The sequence below is a fragment of the Phocoena sinus genome, chromosome 3 (genome assembly GCF_008692025.1).
Source record: "Phocoena sinus isolate mPhoSin1 chromosome 3, mPhoSin1.pri, whole genome shotgun sequence".
Taxonomy (NCBI): Eukaryota; Metazoa; Chordata; class Mammalia; order Artiodactyla; family Phocoenidae; genus Phocoena; species Phocoena sinus.
In genome coordinates this window covers 55,681,904-55,694,951 of record NC_045765.1, presented here as the reverse complement: position 1 = coordinate 55,694,951, position 13,048 = coordinate 55,681,904, and the positions used below count along the sequence as shown (strand labels likewise).

Sequence of the window (13,048 nt, the reverse complement as noted above, 5' to 3'; positions counted from 1 at the left end):
AAGCCTGGTTGACCCCAAGGCACACTGGCCACTCAGCCACCAGGAGGAATGAGGCCACAGGCGTGGCTGCCAGCCAAGGCTCCCTCCCTGAGAGGCAAGTTCGCTGAGGCAGGGATGCCACAGTGTATGAAAGACACACATGGTTCCCTCCCCCAGGCCACACCCAGGCATGGAAGGGCACTCTGGGGGTGCTAAGGGACCGCAGCAGGAAATCAGACACCTTACACCAGTTGTTCCAGCCATCGTGGCCGCGGGGTCAGCGATTTATTGCACACCACGATGCGGTGAGGGGGAGTGGCCCAGGGCCCTCCTTGCCATCAGGACCAGCACCTCCAGCCACAGAAAGATGTCCAGGTTATTCTGACTCATAGTTCTCTCAGTCAGCTTCCAGTTCAAGGCAAGGGGGCAGTGACTCCAAGGGATCCAGGCCCCCCGGAGGCCTGGAACTTAAGGAAGGCATTGATCTCCATCCCTGACACTCCTTCTAATGGTAACTGTTCTTCCCCAAACTCATCACATCACATACCAGTCCCACAAGGCCCAGCCACTTCACTCAGAACTCTACACAGACCCCCACGCAGAGCACCTCCCACACCATGCATCTCCCTCTGCTCTCCTCAGAAGCTCCTGGAATCTCAAGGCAATTGGAACACAGGCCCTGGGTCCCGTCCCTTCCTATGCTGTGATGAACCTGAAGAGCTAGCCCCTCCCTAGGCATGTTTGCCACACCTGTTACCAGGGCAGTGGAACCAGATGAGGGCTCCTCACAGGGGCATCCCTTCTTTTGCCAGCCCTAACCCACCCTCCACCCCACCCAGAGAGATCAAGAGTCTCCTCTGGGACAACAGCTCAACCATCCTCCGTGCTTTTAAGTCTTTCCTGACGACACACTCATCTGTCCCCCACCCTCGGTGGGAATGGCTGGAACCTCCACTCCTAACCCCAGGACCAGCCAGTTCAGCTCTGAGGGCTTAGACAAGCCAAGTCAGAGGCCGGGGTTGAGGGGAGAATGAGGGGCGGTACTCCCAGCTGGAGACTACAGTCACCTCCCCACCTTCCCCACAGCACCCCCACCCCAAGTCCCGGGATGACCCTCCACGGCCCCTCCCATATTACTTCCCTCTCCACCTCCACTACCTGTCCCCGCAGCTCTCTCTCTCAGATGAGACTCACCTAGGGCCTGCGCTAGCCACCCTCCCCCGCAGCCTCCCAGGCCAAGGCTCAGATCCTCTTGCAAAGAATAACAGATTTGATAGCCAGTGTCTTTCTCTCTTCATCCCATCAGTGCTCACTAGCCTGTTCCACCTCTGCTGGGCCCACCTTCAGGGAGACACAGACAGCTCACTACCTCTGGGGGCAGCCCTGTCCCCTGCAGTTCCCATTTCCTGCTGCCCCCGAGGAACCCCATCACCCCCTCAGGTCGGCATCTGGGGCCATGTCCTGGGATTTCTCACGCTACCAACTAAAAATTGTCACTAGCCAGTGCAATCGCTGACCTTCAATACACCCTGAAAGGACTTCTGGGCAGAGATCAGGAATGAGGCCCTCTGTGCTCTGGGAAAAACTAACAGAACAGGCCTTTAGATAGTCAGATATTTTCAGAAGATTTTATGAGCCCAATTTCTTGCATCTTCTCATAACTAGAAAAGCACTAAAATCATTAATGGACATCTGCTCCTTGTGACTAGCAGCGACCTTCTGCCAAAATGTGTGCTTGATTGCCTGTATCCTCCTTCACCAAACCCACATCTATACTGACTTCCCCCACTTACCTCTTCAGAGCAGTTCCTCAGTGCTGAGAGGCTGTCTCCCAGGCTTATAGTTTTCATTTTGCCCCAAATAAAACCTAACTCACAACTCTCACGTTCTGCATTTTTTTCATCCCACAACACACACACACACAGCCCCCCAACACACCACACTCTGGGAATGCTTGGGAAAGGGGTATACGATTCTGTCGGGGGAGGAAACAGGCAGCCACTTCCTGAGCTCCAGCTCCATCAGCGCTGGGGGTCTCAGATAAGCACTCTGAAGGTAACTTCTGGTCTGAAGACTGCATGAGATGGGTAAAAGAAAGAGGTGATAGAAGGAAAAGAGGGCACAGGACTGGATGCCAGAACTTCCAAGGCCATTAACGGGCCCCAACACCATGGGGATCAGGCCCTGGGGCCTCACACGGGGAACAAGGAGCCCTTGCTCGGCTGAGCGGGACCCAAGCTGGAGGGTGGAGCACAGAGGAGCAGAGGAGGCGCGGGGCTGGGGGTCCCGCTCACTGGCAGGTAGTACATCCCGTCCAGGGGCCCCGCCTCGGAGGCCCAGGGTAGCTGGGGGCCGCTGAAGGCCGGCGGGCCCGGGGATGGTGGCAGTGAGAGGCCAGGGATAGGCCCATAGGCCGGCGGGTAGAGGCCGGGGCCCAGGGCCAGCGGGGTGTAGACGCGGCGGGGTGGCACCGAGGGCGAGGGTGGCAGCAGCACCTCCACGTACTGCCCGCTTTCGGGGTCGAAGAGCAGCCGCAGCCGAGGCTGCCTCGGCGCCTCCACAAAGTAGTAGCGGCCGCTCTCTGGGTCCACCAGGACCTTCCCCGGGTGCGCGGCCCCGGGCGGCCTGCGCGCCCCCTGGGAGGGGCCTTCCGGGGACCGGTCCATGGGAGGCGCCGAGGCGGCGCGGGCCTGGGGCGGGGCCGCTCTGCCAGCGGACGCTTGGGGCTCCCGCGGGAGGGGCGACTGGACCGCAACCGCGGGCTCAGGGGCCATAGGTGGCGTCTCCTGTTTCGGTGCTATTCCAGGGCTCGAGCTAGGGTACGCCTGCGGGGAGCTAGGGCGGGGCGGTCCGGGAGGTTGGGTCCCTGCCGGCCCTATCGGCGACTTCTGGGGTGAGGTGCGAGCGCCGCCTAGAGGGCTGGTACGACCCTTGTCGTCGGGGACCAGGCGCTGGGGCTCTGCATCCCTGTTCTTTCCGCCAGGACCGCGCACCACGACTCCCTGGGTTCCCTCCGGCCGGCGGCCTAGGGCCAAGGCACCAGGCAGGCGGATCTCAGTGCGCGCGAAGGGTTTCGCCGTGCTGTTCTCTGCCCTCCGCCGCAGGACCCCGTTGGGCTGCGTAACGTCCCGGGGGACTGGGTCTGTGGTTGGCTCTGGGGTCTCGTAGGGGTGTGACACGACCGGCAGAAAGTCCTTGAGAAAAACGGAAGTGTAGTGAGCTGGGGCGGGGGCCCCCAGCGCCTGAAGCTCTTGTGTCTTGGATGCGCCGCCTTCCTCCCCGCGGGGTTCCGCAGGAGGCGCAGGGAGCCCTGAGCCTGGGGTGCTTGCCGGGAAGCTTGGCGCGTATGTGGTCTTCACCATCTTGCGCACGTCGCGGGGCCGCGGAATGGCTACGCGCGGGCGTCCCGAGGCCGCTTCTCCAGAGCCCAAGGCTTCCGGGCGCGCATCGGCATCCAGGGTGCCCACGAGGCGACTGAAGGGCAGCTGGGGTGCAGACACCGCTGGCGACAGCTGGCTGCCTGGGAAGGCAAGATCCGGCATCTCCCGCGTGGACGGACTCTGCGCCTCTGTTAGCTCTGGAGTCCCGGGTGCAGGTGGCGTGGGTGGCACCAGTTCCTCCTGGGCTACGCCATTCATAGCTCCCCGCGTAGAAACTACCGCTGAGCTCTGCACTGTGGAGTCCCACGTCTCTTGGGGCGATGGGCTCCACGTCCCAGTAGGACGATCTGGAGTCTCCCATGAGGACAAGTTTGGCGGGGACGGGCTCCTACTCCCCTCAACTGTATCCCCACCTGCCGGATGCGGAACCTCCCACGAGGAAGGAGCTTCGGGGGATGGGCTTCTTGCACTGGCAACACCCCGATTCCACTGGGAAAGGGTCGGAGGGGGAGGGCTCTTTCTGCTGACAGTTTCCGTGACAACAGCATCCTGATTTCCCCATGCGGAGGATGCCTCGGGGAGCGACGGGCCACTCACCTTCCGGATAGCCCTATTCCACGGGGACAGGTTCTGGGGCGAGGGGCAGCGAGGACCCCGCACGGTCCCATTTGGGGCTTGCCACAGCGGGGATGGGCTTCTCGGTCTCACGGCCCTACTCGAAACCTCCCGGGGGGCCCTAGACTGGGAAGACGAACTCTGTGCCCTCAGGGCGGTTCGATCCGGAGTCTCTTGCGGGAACCGAGTCTTGGGTTCCTGGTGGTGCGCCTCCTGGATCTTCTCCCCAGACTGCAGGAAGATGCTGGAACTAACTGGACCTAGAGGCTCGGTCCCGGGCGCGGGCTTGTCGCGCCGAATTGCGCGCTCACGGAGGCTAGGCCACGGTCGTGGGGCCCTGGCGGGGCCTGAACTATAATGCACACGAGGTGGCCGAGACCTGGCCTCCTTCAGCGCCACTCGAGTACTGCGGGGCGTTTCCGGGGCCGCAGGCTCTGGCGGTACCGTGGATCCGAAGGTGGCGCTGCTTGGGGCAGGGGTCGCGGGGCTCAGTTTTCTGGCCAGCGCCGTCTGCACGAGGTCCGCGGCAGCCTGCAGGCGGCCCAGAGACTCGTCCAGGGAGCCGGTGCGCAGGAACAGTCGCGGGGGCGACGCGCTGGCCTCCCGCGGGGGACTCCGCGGCCGGGGGCGCAGCTCGATCTGACGTTTGGGCACCGTCCGGGGCCTGGCAGGCGCGGCACGCTCCTCCAGCGCCACCTCCACACACTCGAACTGCGCTGGGGTGGCAGGACTCGGCCCGCGGGGTCGCAGCTGCAGGTAGGTGGCCCAGCGGGAGCCACCGTCGGGGCCCTGGGGCTGCGGTTCGGCAGAGATGGGAGACGCGGAGCCGGGCGGAGAGAGGCTGCGGAAGGCCTGCGTCGTGAGCTGTTGCACCTCGCTATCCTCTGCGTCAGAACGGCTGAACAGGGGCCCGGCGCCGAAGATGACTTCCATCTCCCCCGACGGCAGCATGCGCAGCTGGGGCTGGGGTGGCCGCGGGCCCGAGGCCGGGCCTCGCGGGAAACCCGAGCCGGGCCCGAGCTGCTGGCGGCTATTCTGGGCACTGACGGACAGGCGAGGCTGCGCGCCCTCCCCCAGCACAGGGGCCACCGTGGGCCAATTCGCCCTGCCCTCCGCGTCCGGCCCAACGTCCGGGGGCTCTGGAGAACCCGGAGCCGTGTGGTAGGAGCCCGACGAACTGGAGGAGTCCTGGCGCCGCGCGGGGGCCGCGGGCAGCCGCCCTGGGACCCCGGGCAGGGTTGGCAGGGCGAAAGCGGTCAGCATGCTGAGGCCGGACGCCGCGCACTCTCTCCCTCGCGTTCGCCTCTGCTGTTGCCGCGGACGCCAGCACTGTCCCCGCCCCGCCCGCGGGTGCCGTGGGGTCACCGCGCCTTAAAGCGGCCGCGTCCGCTCCCGAGACGGCGGCGTAGGCAGCCGAAAAGACCTGGGCCCTGGGTCCTACCCTCCCAGACCCCTTCTCTGGCGCGGCCGGAGAGCCTGGGGTGGCATTCCAGGCTTTGGTGAGGGGAGGGCAGGCATCCAACTTGTACGCAGGAGCTAGGCCCAGCGCCACTCATCCATCACAGGTGACGGAACGGGGGCTAAGCAGGGACCTGCCTGAGATCAAGCACTACGGCATGTGGATCAGAGTGTGAGCCAGGAGACCAGACAACTAAGGTCTTGCTAACAATTTCATCTTTATGTCAGCCCCCCGCGTCTTCCCATCACTGCAGTGCACCCCTCCTCCCTGGCCCTCCCATAGTCTGTCGCTAGAGCTCATAAGGGTGCATCCCCCCTCACCTTTGATAGAGGAGCATGGCTTGGAGGGCTCCCCCCGACTCCAAAAGTTGTACTGGGGCCTCAAAAAACTGCTGTCCCTGGCTGGACCCACTGCCCTTAGTGGAAACCTAGGCTGGAGGGGACAGTTTTAGCTTTTCAGGCTTCCAGAACAAGGCCTGGATGCTGATGTGGCATCTCTTAGGAACCTCTAGGGTAGCTGTGGTCCCTTCTCTAAAGCCCCTCTGAGGCAAGAATAGCTCTGTGCTCCCCCATACACTCACAAGGCCCTCATTCCAGCCCCTGCCACCTTAGGACTTGCCCTGGGGACAAGTGCTGATGGGGAAGCAGCCACCACCTGTCACTCTCCTGGGACAATGACAATGGGCACCACTTGACCTTAAACTTCTGGCTTCAAGGTCCTGCTATGACTCAGGCCCCAGCTGGCCCTGGAGCAAGAGCACTGGCCCCTCCTACGCATTCATTCTCACACTGAGCCAGGAAAGGCTAGACTTGACAAATCTGACTCAGCCTCCCTTGAGTGGGACCCCTGCCTGGTGTGTCCCCTTTATCACCTACAGCACATTAGTGATGGCTTCTGGGAGGATCCAACCTGTCCATCACATCCAGCCCTGCGTATGCAACTTGAGCACGTCATAGCCCCTTCACACACTGTTTCCCCACCTTAAAAATAGACATAGCAGAAGAAAAAAAAAAAAACACACACACACACACAACACAGCATTGTCCTTTCCCCTTCCTCCATTTGTGCAGACTAATAAGCTTCTAAGTTTGGGAGAAGCGTAAGAAGGTGCAAATGTGATTCACAGGTACAGCGTTATTGTTATGTGATGGAAACTGATTTCCCAAATTCACTGTGGTCCTGGAACCCACCATCTTTGAACTCTCCAGTCGGGGTTTCTCATAGACACATACACAACACATACACAGATAGCCCTTCAAGTTGGGAGAGTTAAATTTACCAGGGCACTGGGTAACCAGGGTTGTTTATATAGGAAGGAATTTAATACCAAGAGTAAGAAGGGACAGTGCCTACTAGACAACCAAGTAGTCCTTCCCTAGGCTACAACCCCATACCCCCATGGGCCCCCACTGCTACCCAAAGGAGGGAGGGAGGGGAGTAGCAGGGGCTGGAGACTCGAGGAGCATCCATTCTGAACACAGCAGTGGCCTGGCAGGTGGTGGTCCAAAAGGCAGGCAGGGAAGAAGGAAAGAGTGTCTTTTGCCTTTCGCCCTACCTCTTCCCTGGGGTCCAGGCCACTGTGAGGCCTGAGGGAGGTACCCACAGGGATCAGAAGGGTCAGGATGGGGACCACCACAGCAGAGAAGGCAGAGGTTGGGCATTACAGCCAGATAACAGGAAGGAGACGCCCATTTTATTTTTCCCTGGAACACTGGCGGCTCCAGGTCTGACGCATCCCCGAGGCTTTCTTATGCTTCTGGTCCAGCACCTGGACCATGTAGTTCTCCTGCTGCTTCTGGATCCGAAAGTCAGACATGTGATTCCTGCAACGGAGCCGGCTGGGCATGGGCTGGGGACAGCCCAAGGGTAGGAACCAGAGGTCTGGCTCCCCACTTCCATCAACAGTCCCCAGCGTGGCCCGGACCCCTCACCTGAAGATCTCTTTCTGCTGGCTGATAACTTGCTGCAACTCCTTAATCTCATTCTCTTTGCCATTAAGTATATCTTCTTGCTTTATAACGTGAGACTCAATTTCTATGGGGGAGAGAGGCAGGGAGGAGGAGTGGTTCCCATCCCATGAGCTCCTTCCTGAAATAAGGCATTCCTTCAGGGGTCTCTTCAGAACTTGGCTCCCCCAACCCAGGGGTTGTCCAACAGTAGCTGCTAATACCTTCGTAAGAATGAGTTTATTATGGAGTCATGATGGGGTGGGAGTGGAGTGCACAACATCTTGATGAATGTGTCAGTGACTTTACAGCTCTATTCTGGACCAGGTAGCTCACATGAGGGCAGGCAAGGGCCCTTGGAGAGAGATGGTCAGCCCTGCCCAAAAGCAGGAGGATGAATGGCTCCTGCCCTCAACTCCTGCAACTCTTTACAGATATCACCTCCTTGGCGAGACCCTTCCTAGTCTAAAATCACAACGCTTCCCAATACTTCCTATCCCCTTTTCCTGCTTTATTTTCCTTCTTAGCACTTATATCTCACAGACCATACATTTTGCTCATTTGTCTTTTCCTCTACTAGGATATAAGGCCCACAAGGACAAGGATTTTTTGTTTTATTCACGGCTTTAACCCTAAGGGCTAAAATAGTACCTGGCACGTACTAGATGTACAATACTTTTACTTGTGGAATGAACAGGATGTCCCCTGGGCCTTTAGGTCTTAGCAACATCACCTAGTTCAGTCATTTCAATCCAACCAGAACTACTGAGGACCAGCTGGATGCCCAGCCCTGTGTTAGGGCCTCAGGGGAGAAGACAGGATCCCTATTCCACAGGGCGGGTGGGGAGGACCCAGGGAGATAGTGGTGGCAAAGATTAAGTGCTCATTAGAAGCAAGCGTAAGTTTTGTGTCTTGGGTTAAAATCCAGTGAGGCTGTAGGGATCTCGGGTTGCTTCATTTACATAATGTCCCTCAGGGAGTCCTGGAAAATTCTGATCCTCAAAGGAAGAAAATCCTACTGCTTTTAAAGGCTGGACAAAGATTAACTAGAACATAAGCTCTGAAAATGCAGATATACTGAAGCAGTGAAGGTTTCAAAAGAGAAGATCTGATAAAAAGTTAAGGCACATGTTACAGAGAGACATGGGTGAAGGAAAAGAATGAAAACATGGGCTCACTGGGTCACAGGACCAGGACTATTGAACCTCCTTCCCCAGGTCATCCAGTGAATCCAAACTGATTGCTTGTGAAGTTCTTATGGGAAAAAAGTAACATAGGGCTTCCCTGGTGGTGCAGTGGTTGGGAGTCTGCCTGCCGGTGCGGAGGACGCGGGTTCGTGCCCCGGCCCGGGACGCAAAAAAAAAGTATCATAAATGTGTTTGATTCTTTTAAAATAAATGAGAGCTAAATTTAGAATAAACAGCACCCAATGAGAGAATGGTTAGAAAAGCCTTTTGAGAATAAGAAACTATGTAAGAGTAAAACTGGAACCATGCAAAGGGAGGTGGGGGGGTGGGAGACAGGCTAGGGGGTAGCTCAGGTCACCAGATCTCATGTGAGGGCTTATGCCCTACTGGAGGAGTTCAGGACATTCTTGGGGGAGGCAGCCAGGCTCCTCCCTGTGACTCACACACCTTCCACAAGCAGTTGCAAAGCCCCGAGGCCCTGGCTGATCTCTAGGAAATGTCCTAGAGGAAGGGCCTCTAGCAGCACCAGGAAAGAACCCTAGGTTCCTTTTAGGGAAGTGGGGGGATGTCCAGGGGAAGGGGAAGGACTAGGAGACCAACATCCTTGGGTATGGAGGCACTGACTGCCTGTTGGGCTCCAGGAGGTCCTAACAGGAGCTCTTTTTTAAAATTTATTTATTTTATTTATTTTATTTTTGGCTGCATTGGGTCTTTGTCGCTGTGGGCGGTCTTTTCTCTAGTTGCGGTGAGCGGGGTCTACTCTTTGTTGCGGTGCGCGGGCTTCTCATTGCGGTGGCTTCTCATTGCGAAGCACGGGCTCTAGGCACGCGGGCTCAGTAGTTGTGGCTTGTGGGCTCTAGAGCGCAGGCTCAGTAGTTGTGGCGCACAGGCTTAGTTGCTCTGCGGCATGTGGGATCTTCCCGGACCAGGACTTGAACCTGTGTCCTCTGCATTGGCAGGCGGATTCTTAACCACTGCACCACCAGGGAAGCCCTAACAGGAGCTCTTGATCAAACAACCATGAGGCTTGTTAGTCCACTTGGCCAGATTAAGATGGCAGCCTGCTGGCATCTTTCCAGTGACAATACTCACCAGGGGAGAGAGAAGGCTGCATTGGTGGGTAGGGGGTGCCCAAGGCTCCAGGTGGGGGCCCATCAGGAGAGACACTGAACCTCTTTTGGGCTTGAATTCTGGCCTACTCAAAATGAATGCTGCAGTGAATGAAGGAAATGTTGTATATGGAATTCACATCTACTTCTTTTTTTTTTTTTTTTTTTTTTGCGGTACGCGGGCCTCTCACTGTTGTGGCGTCTCCCATTGTGGAGCACAGGCTCCGGATGCGCAGGCTCAGCGGCCATGGCTCACGGGCCCAGCCACTCCGCGGCATGTGGGATCTTCCCAGACTGGGGCATGAACCTGTGTCGCCGGCATCGGCAGGCGGACTCTCAACCACTGCACCACCAGGGAAGCCCCACATCTACTTCTTAAACTAGGTAAGGGGAGGTTAGCATTCTGGGAAAATGAAAGGGGGTCCTAAGGTCTCAGGACACTGGGTAGCTCACTGAAAGTGCCCCACAACTCAGAGCACCGAGTCAACAAGTGGCCACAGGCATCTGCATAGAGCAGAGTTGAAACCTAATGGCCCACAGACATATTTTCCTTGGCCCATACAATACTTTAAAAATTTCTAAATCAGTTGCCAACACTAAAAATTCAGAAAAGCTTCCATTAAAATGTGGTTTCCAGTTTCTTTTTTAAAGATCTGACAGTACTGGGCCCCTATTCCCACGGCAGAGGTTCTAGGCCCTTGAGAGGGGGCATGGTTCTCCACATTACCACAGTCCCCACTCCTCCTATTGGGTCCCCAACACTGAAACTAAGGGTCAGATTCCACACAGCACGGTGATTGCCCCGTTGTTCCTCTGGTAACAGAGTTATAAATCAAGTACACTATTTCTAATAGTCACCAAAAGTGGGAAAACAAAAAGGTAGACTAAGAAGGTCATATGTTTCAAGAAAAATGGGAGCGAGCCCATTCCTTTATGGCCATGAAGAATACTGTACACCAACTACTTCCCTCATTTCCGTGGCCTGCCTGGTCCCTGAAGGCCTTTGCGAAGGTGTGGCCCACCTGGGCTTGCCTTTATCCTCAGCCAGGGGCAGAAGTTGGGGTGAAACCCTGCTCTGAACACAGGCACTGGGCTGTGAGGGAAGAGCCCACGTATGTAAGCATGGGAGGGAGCGTGGGCCTCCCGCCTACCATTGCACTTGGTGATTAGCTGGTCCTTCTTGCTGGACTCCTGCAGGGCTCTGCTCTTGACACTGGAGAGCCTGAGTGGAGAAGATAAGAAAGGGTGGGAAGGCTGATGGGCAGATGGGACCCCCAACCGTTCCCCCACTACCAAGGCCCACTCACGCCTTTTCAAAAGCCAGCTTCTCTTTCTCCAGCTGTTTAGACAGCACCTCTACCTCTCCGAGGGTAAACTGCAACTTCTCCTCTTCCTTGGCCAGGAGAACCTTGGTCTTGGCATGGGCAGCTTTCTCTTCCTGCAGGGGCAGCAGCAGTGACCTCATTATCCCAAGCCACGTTGGGTCTCCTAGGCTCCCTTAACCAGCCCCCTTTCTCAGAATGGCACATAGAAGCCAGGGTACAGGAAGATTCTGTCCTTACTATTGGGGCTGGAGGCTCTCAGAGGCTAATACTCAATGACTCTACCCAATCACAGGGATCCTGGGAAATGGGGGAAGCTTAGAAGCTGACAGAGGCCATCACTTACCACCAGCTTTTTCTCCACTGCCTGGAACTCTTCTTTACTGACAAAATTTTCATCCTGGAGAAACATCTGCAACAGAGGCTGGCTCAGGGAGGGGCTGGGGTGGTAGGGGTTTCTCTCGGGACCAGGACTGAGGATAGATAATGGGATGCCCGGGGCACCTAGGATGACACTGGGGCCCAGGAAAGGGAGAGTTCATTCCACAAGATTCACTGATGCTCAGCTCTATGTCCTGCCCTCAAGTAGCAAGAAGTCTCATGGAGAAGACAGCCCACGGCCACCACTTCTAACATGGTGTGTGCTATGATGGAGGTTCCCAGAGGAGGCCCCTGACCCGGCCCGGGGAAGGGTCAGAACAGCTTGAAGGGAAGGGGATGTCAACCTGATATCTGACTGCTAAATAGGGGTGGGCCACAAGAAGAGGATGGAAAAGAAAAGTGTTCCAGACGGTGAGAACACACATGCAAAGGCCAGCTGCCAACAGAAAGACCTGGGTACCTAAAGGTATGCAGGTAATTCAGTGTCCAGAGCTGCATACTACCGTTAAAGAAATAGATGTGAAGTCAGTTTTATGTGTCCCCACCTTCTTACCCAGATAAAAAACAAAACAGAAAAACCATGAACTCCAGTTGGCCAGCATTTTACCATGCCTGTCCATGTAATCTGTGGCTCCAATGCTTTGCACACATGAACAGGGGTTTGACCAAAAAAGCAAAAGCAAAGGGACATAAAGGGGTTGGAAGCCTTTAAGTCAACATGTGAAGAGCCAATTCTGTGCTTACTGCACTCGTCATGCGGAGGGGATTCCATAATAGGAACGATGTTATAGTTACTCTGCACACAAGGGCCTTGGCAAGTCAGTGAAGTCATCTTCAATTAGAAATGAGGAAATTGGGAATTCCCTGGCGGTCCAGTGGTTAGAACTCCAGCTTTCACTGCGAGAGGCCGGGGTTGGATCCCTGGTCAGGGAACTAAGATCCCTCAAGCCATGTGGCGAGGCCAAAAAAAAAAGAAATGGGGAAACTAAAGCTCAGTGAATAGATGGGCATATCTATCATGCCCTGCACAACCAGTCAAAGAGAGTAGGAAACAACTTGGCGTTGACTAAAATTCCCCGGTAAATATTCACGAGACACTGCCCCCTTTTGGCTCCACCTCTACCAGCCGGAACACATCTGGGCCCCGCCTCCTCGTGATGACGCCATTGGCAATGTGCTCTCGGCCCGCCCCTGGCATCGGGACAGCGTCTGGCCCCGCCCCCACCACTTAGGCGTCCAGTCCGGCATCCCCCAGCTCTTCTGGTTGCGTACCACGTTCCTCAGCTGGTGGATCAGTTCCTCCTGAGCCTCAATCACGTCCCGCAGTTGATCGAAGGCGAGACACACCGATCCTGAACCCCCCTGCGACCACCCGACGGGCGTCGCCATCTTTCGCCCCCGCCAGCTCGTTGGAAATGGCTGCCGCGGCTTGCCTCCTCGCTGACGCCCACCAATGAAAATGAGACGCCACAAAGCACCCTGGCAACCAGGGGCGGGGACTTCCTTTGTTAGCAGGGATGGGGCCCGCCTCTTAAAGGAGCCGCTCTCTTAGAGGAGCCGCCTGGGGAAGAGAACCTCCAACACCGTTAGTAATTTAAGTTTATAGGGAATTTGCACATCTATTATACGATATGTTTCTCACGCAGTCCTGAGGAGCGGGCAGGGCCCGG

At 56.9% G+C, this 13,048-nt stretch overlaps 2 protein-coding genes across 4 annotated transcripts; both read right to left on the bottom strand.

Annotated features, from left to right (window-relative positions):
• Positions 1 to 1,111: 1,111 nt before the first annotated feature.
• PROB1 (proline rich basic protein 1) lies at positions 1,112 to 5,271 on the bottom strand. Its single transcript, XM_032625082.1, has one exon. The coding sequence runs from the start codon at positions 5,235 to 5,237 to the stop codon at positions 2,172 to 2,174; it is 3,066 nt and encodes a 1,021-aa protein (XP_032480973.1). The 5' UTR covers positions 5,238 to 5,271; the 3' UTR covers positions 1,112 to 2,171.
• Positions 5,272 to 7,126: 1,855 nt separating this feature from the next.
• SPATA24 (spermatogenesis associated 24) lies at positions 7,127 to 12,788 on the bottom strand. 3 transcript variants are annotated; one of them, XM_032629067.1, is made up of 6 exons: positions 12,651 to 12,788; positions 11,344 to 11,409; positions 10,983 to 11,113; positions 10,827 to 10,897; positions 7,365 to 7,467; positions 7,127 to 7,256 (listed from the first exon to the last, which is right to left on the bottom strand). In XM_032629067.1, exons 1-6 carry the CDS (start codon positions 12,765 to 12,767, stop codon positions 7,127 to 7,129), a joined length of 618 nt encoding a protein of 205 aa, XP_032484958.1. In that variant the 5' UTR covers positions 12,768 to 12,788. The 3 variants fall into 3 exon arrangements, with proteins under 3 accessions (XP_032484958.1, XP_032484956.1, XP_032484957.1); XM_032629066.1 differs by lacking the exons at positions 7,127 to 7,256; positions 7,365 to 7,467 and adding exons at positions 9,526 to 9,571; positions 9,659 to 9,777 and having other exon boundaries at positions 12,651 to 12,777; XM_032629065.1 differs by lacking the exons at positions 7,127 to 7,256; positions 7,365 to 7,467 and adding an exon at positions 9,453 to 9,777 and having other exon boundaries at positions 12,651 to 12,777.
• Positions 12,789 to 13,048: the final 260 nt, after the last annotated feature.

What these genes read in the sequence shown, in the direction of transcription:
- PROB1 (XM_032625082.1), bottom strand. Translation starts at nt 5,237, where the DNA reads ATGCTGACCGCTTTCGCCCTGCCAACCCTGCCCGGGGTCCCAGGGCGG.
- SPATA24 (XM_032629067.1), bottom strand. Translation starts at nt 12,767, where the DNA reads ATGGCGACGCCCGTCGGGTGGTCGCAGGGGGGTTCAGGATCGGTGTGT. An exon ending in AAGCTGGCTTTTGAAAAGGC is followed by an intron (nt 10,898 to 10,982) that starts GTGAGTGGGCCT and finishes TTCTCCACTCAG; the next exon opens with GCTCTCCAGTGTCAAGAGCA. An exon ending in GCTAATCACCAAGTGCAATG is followed by an intron (nt 7,468 to 10,826) that starts GTAGGCGGGAGG and finishes TCTCCCCCATAG; the next exon opens with AAATTGAGTCTCACGTTATA.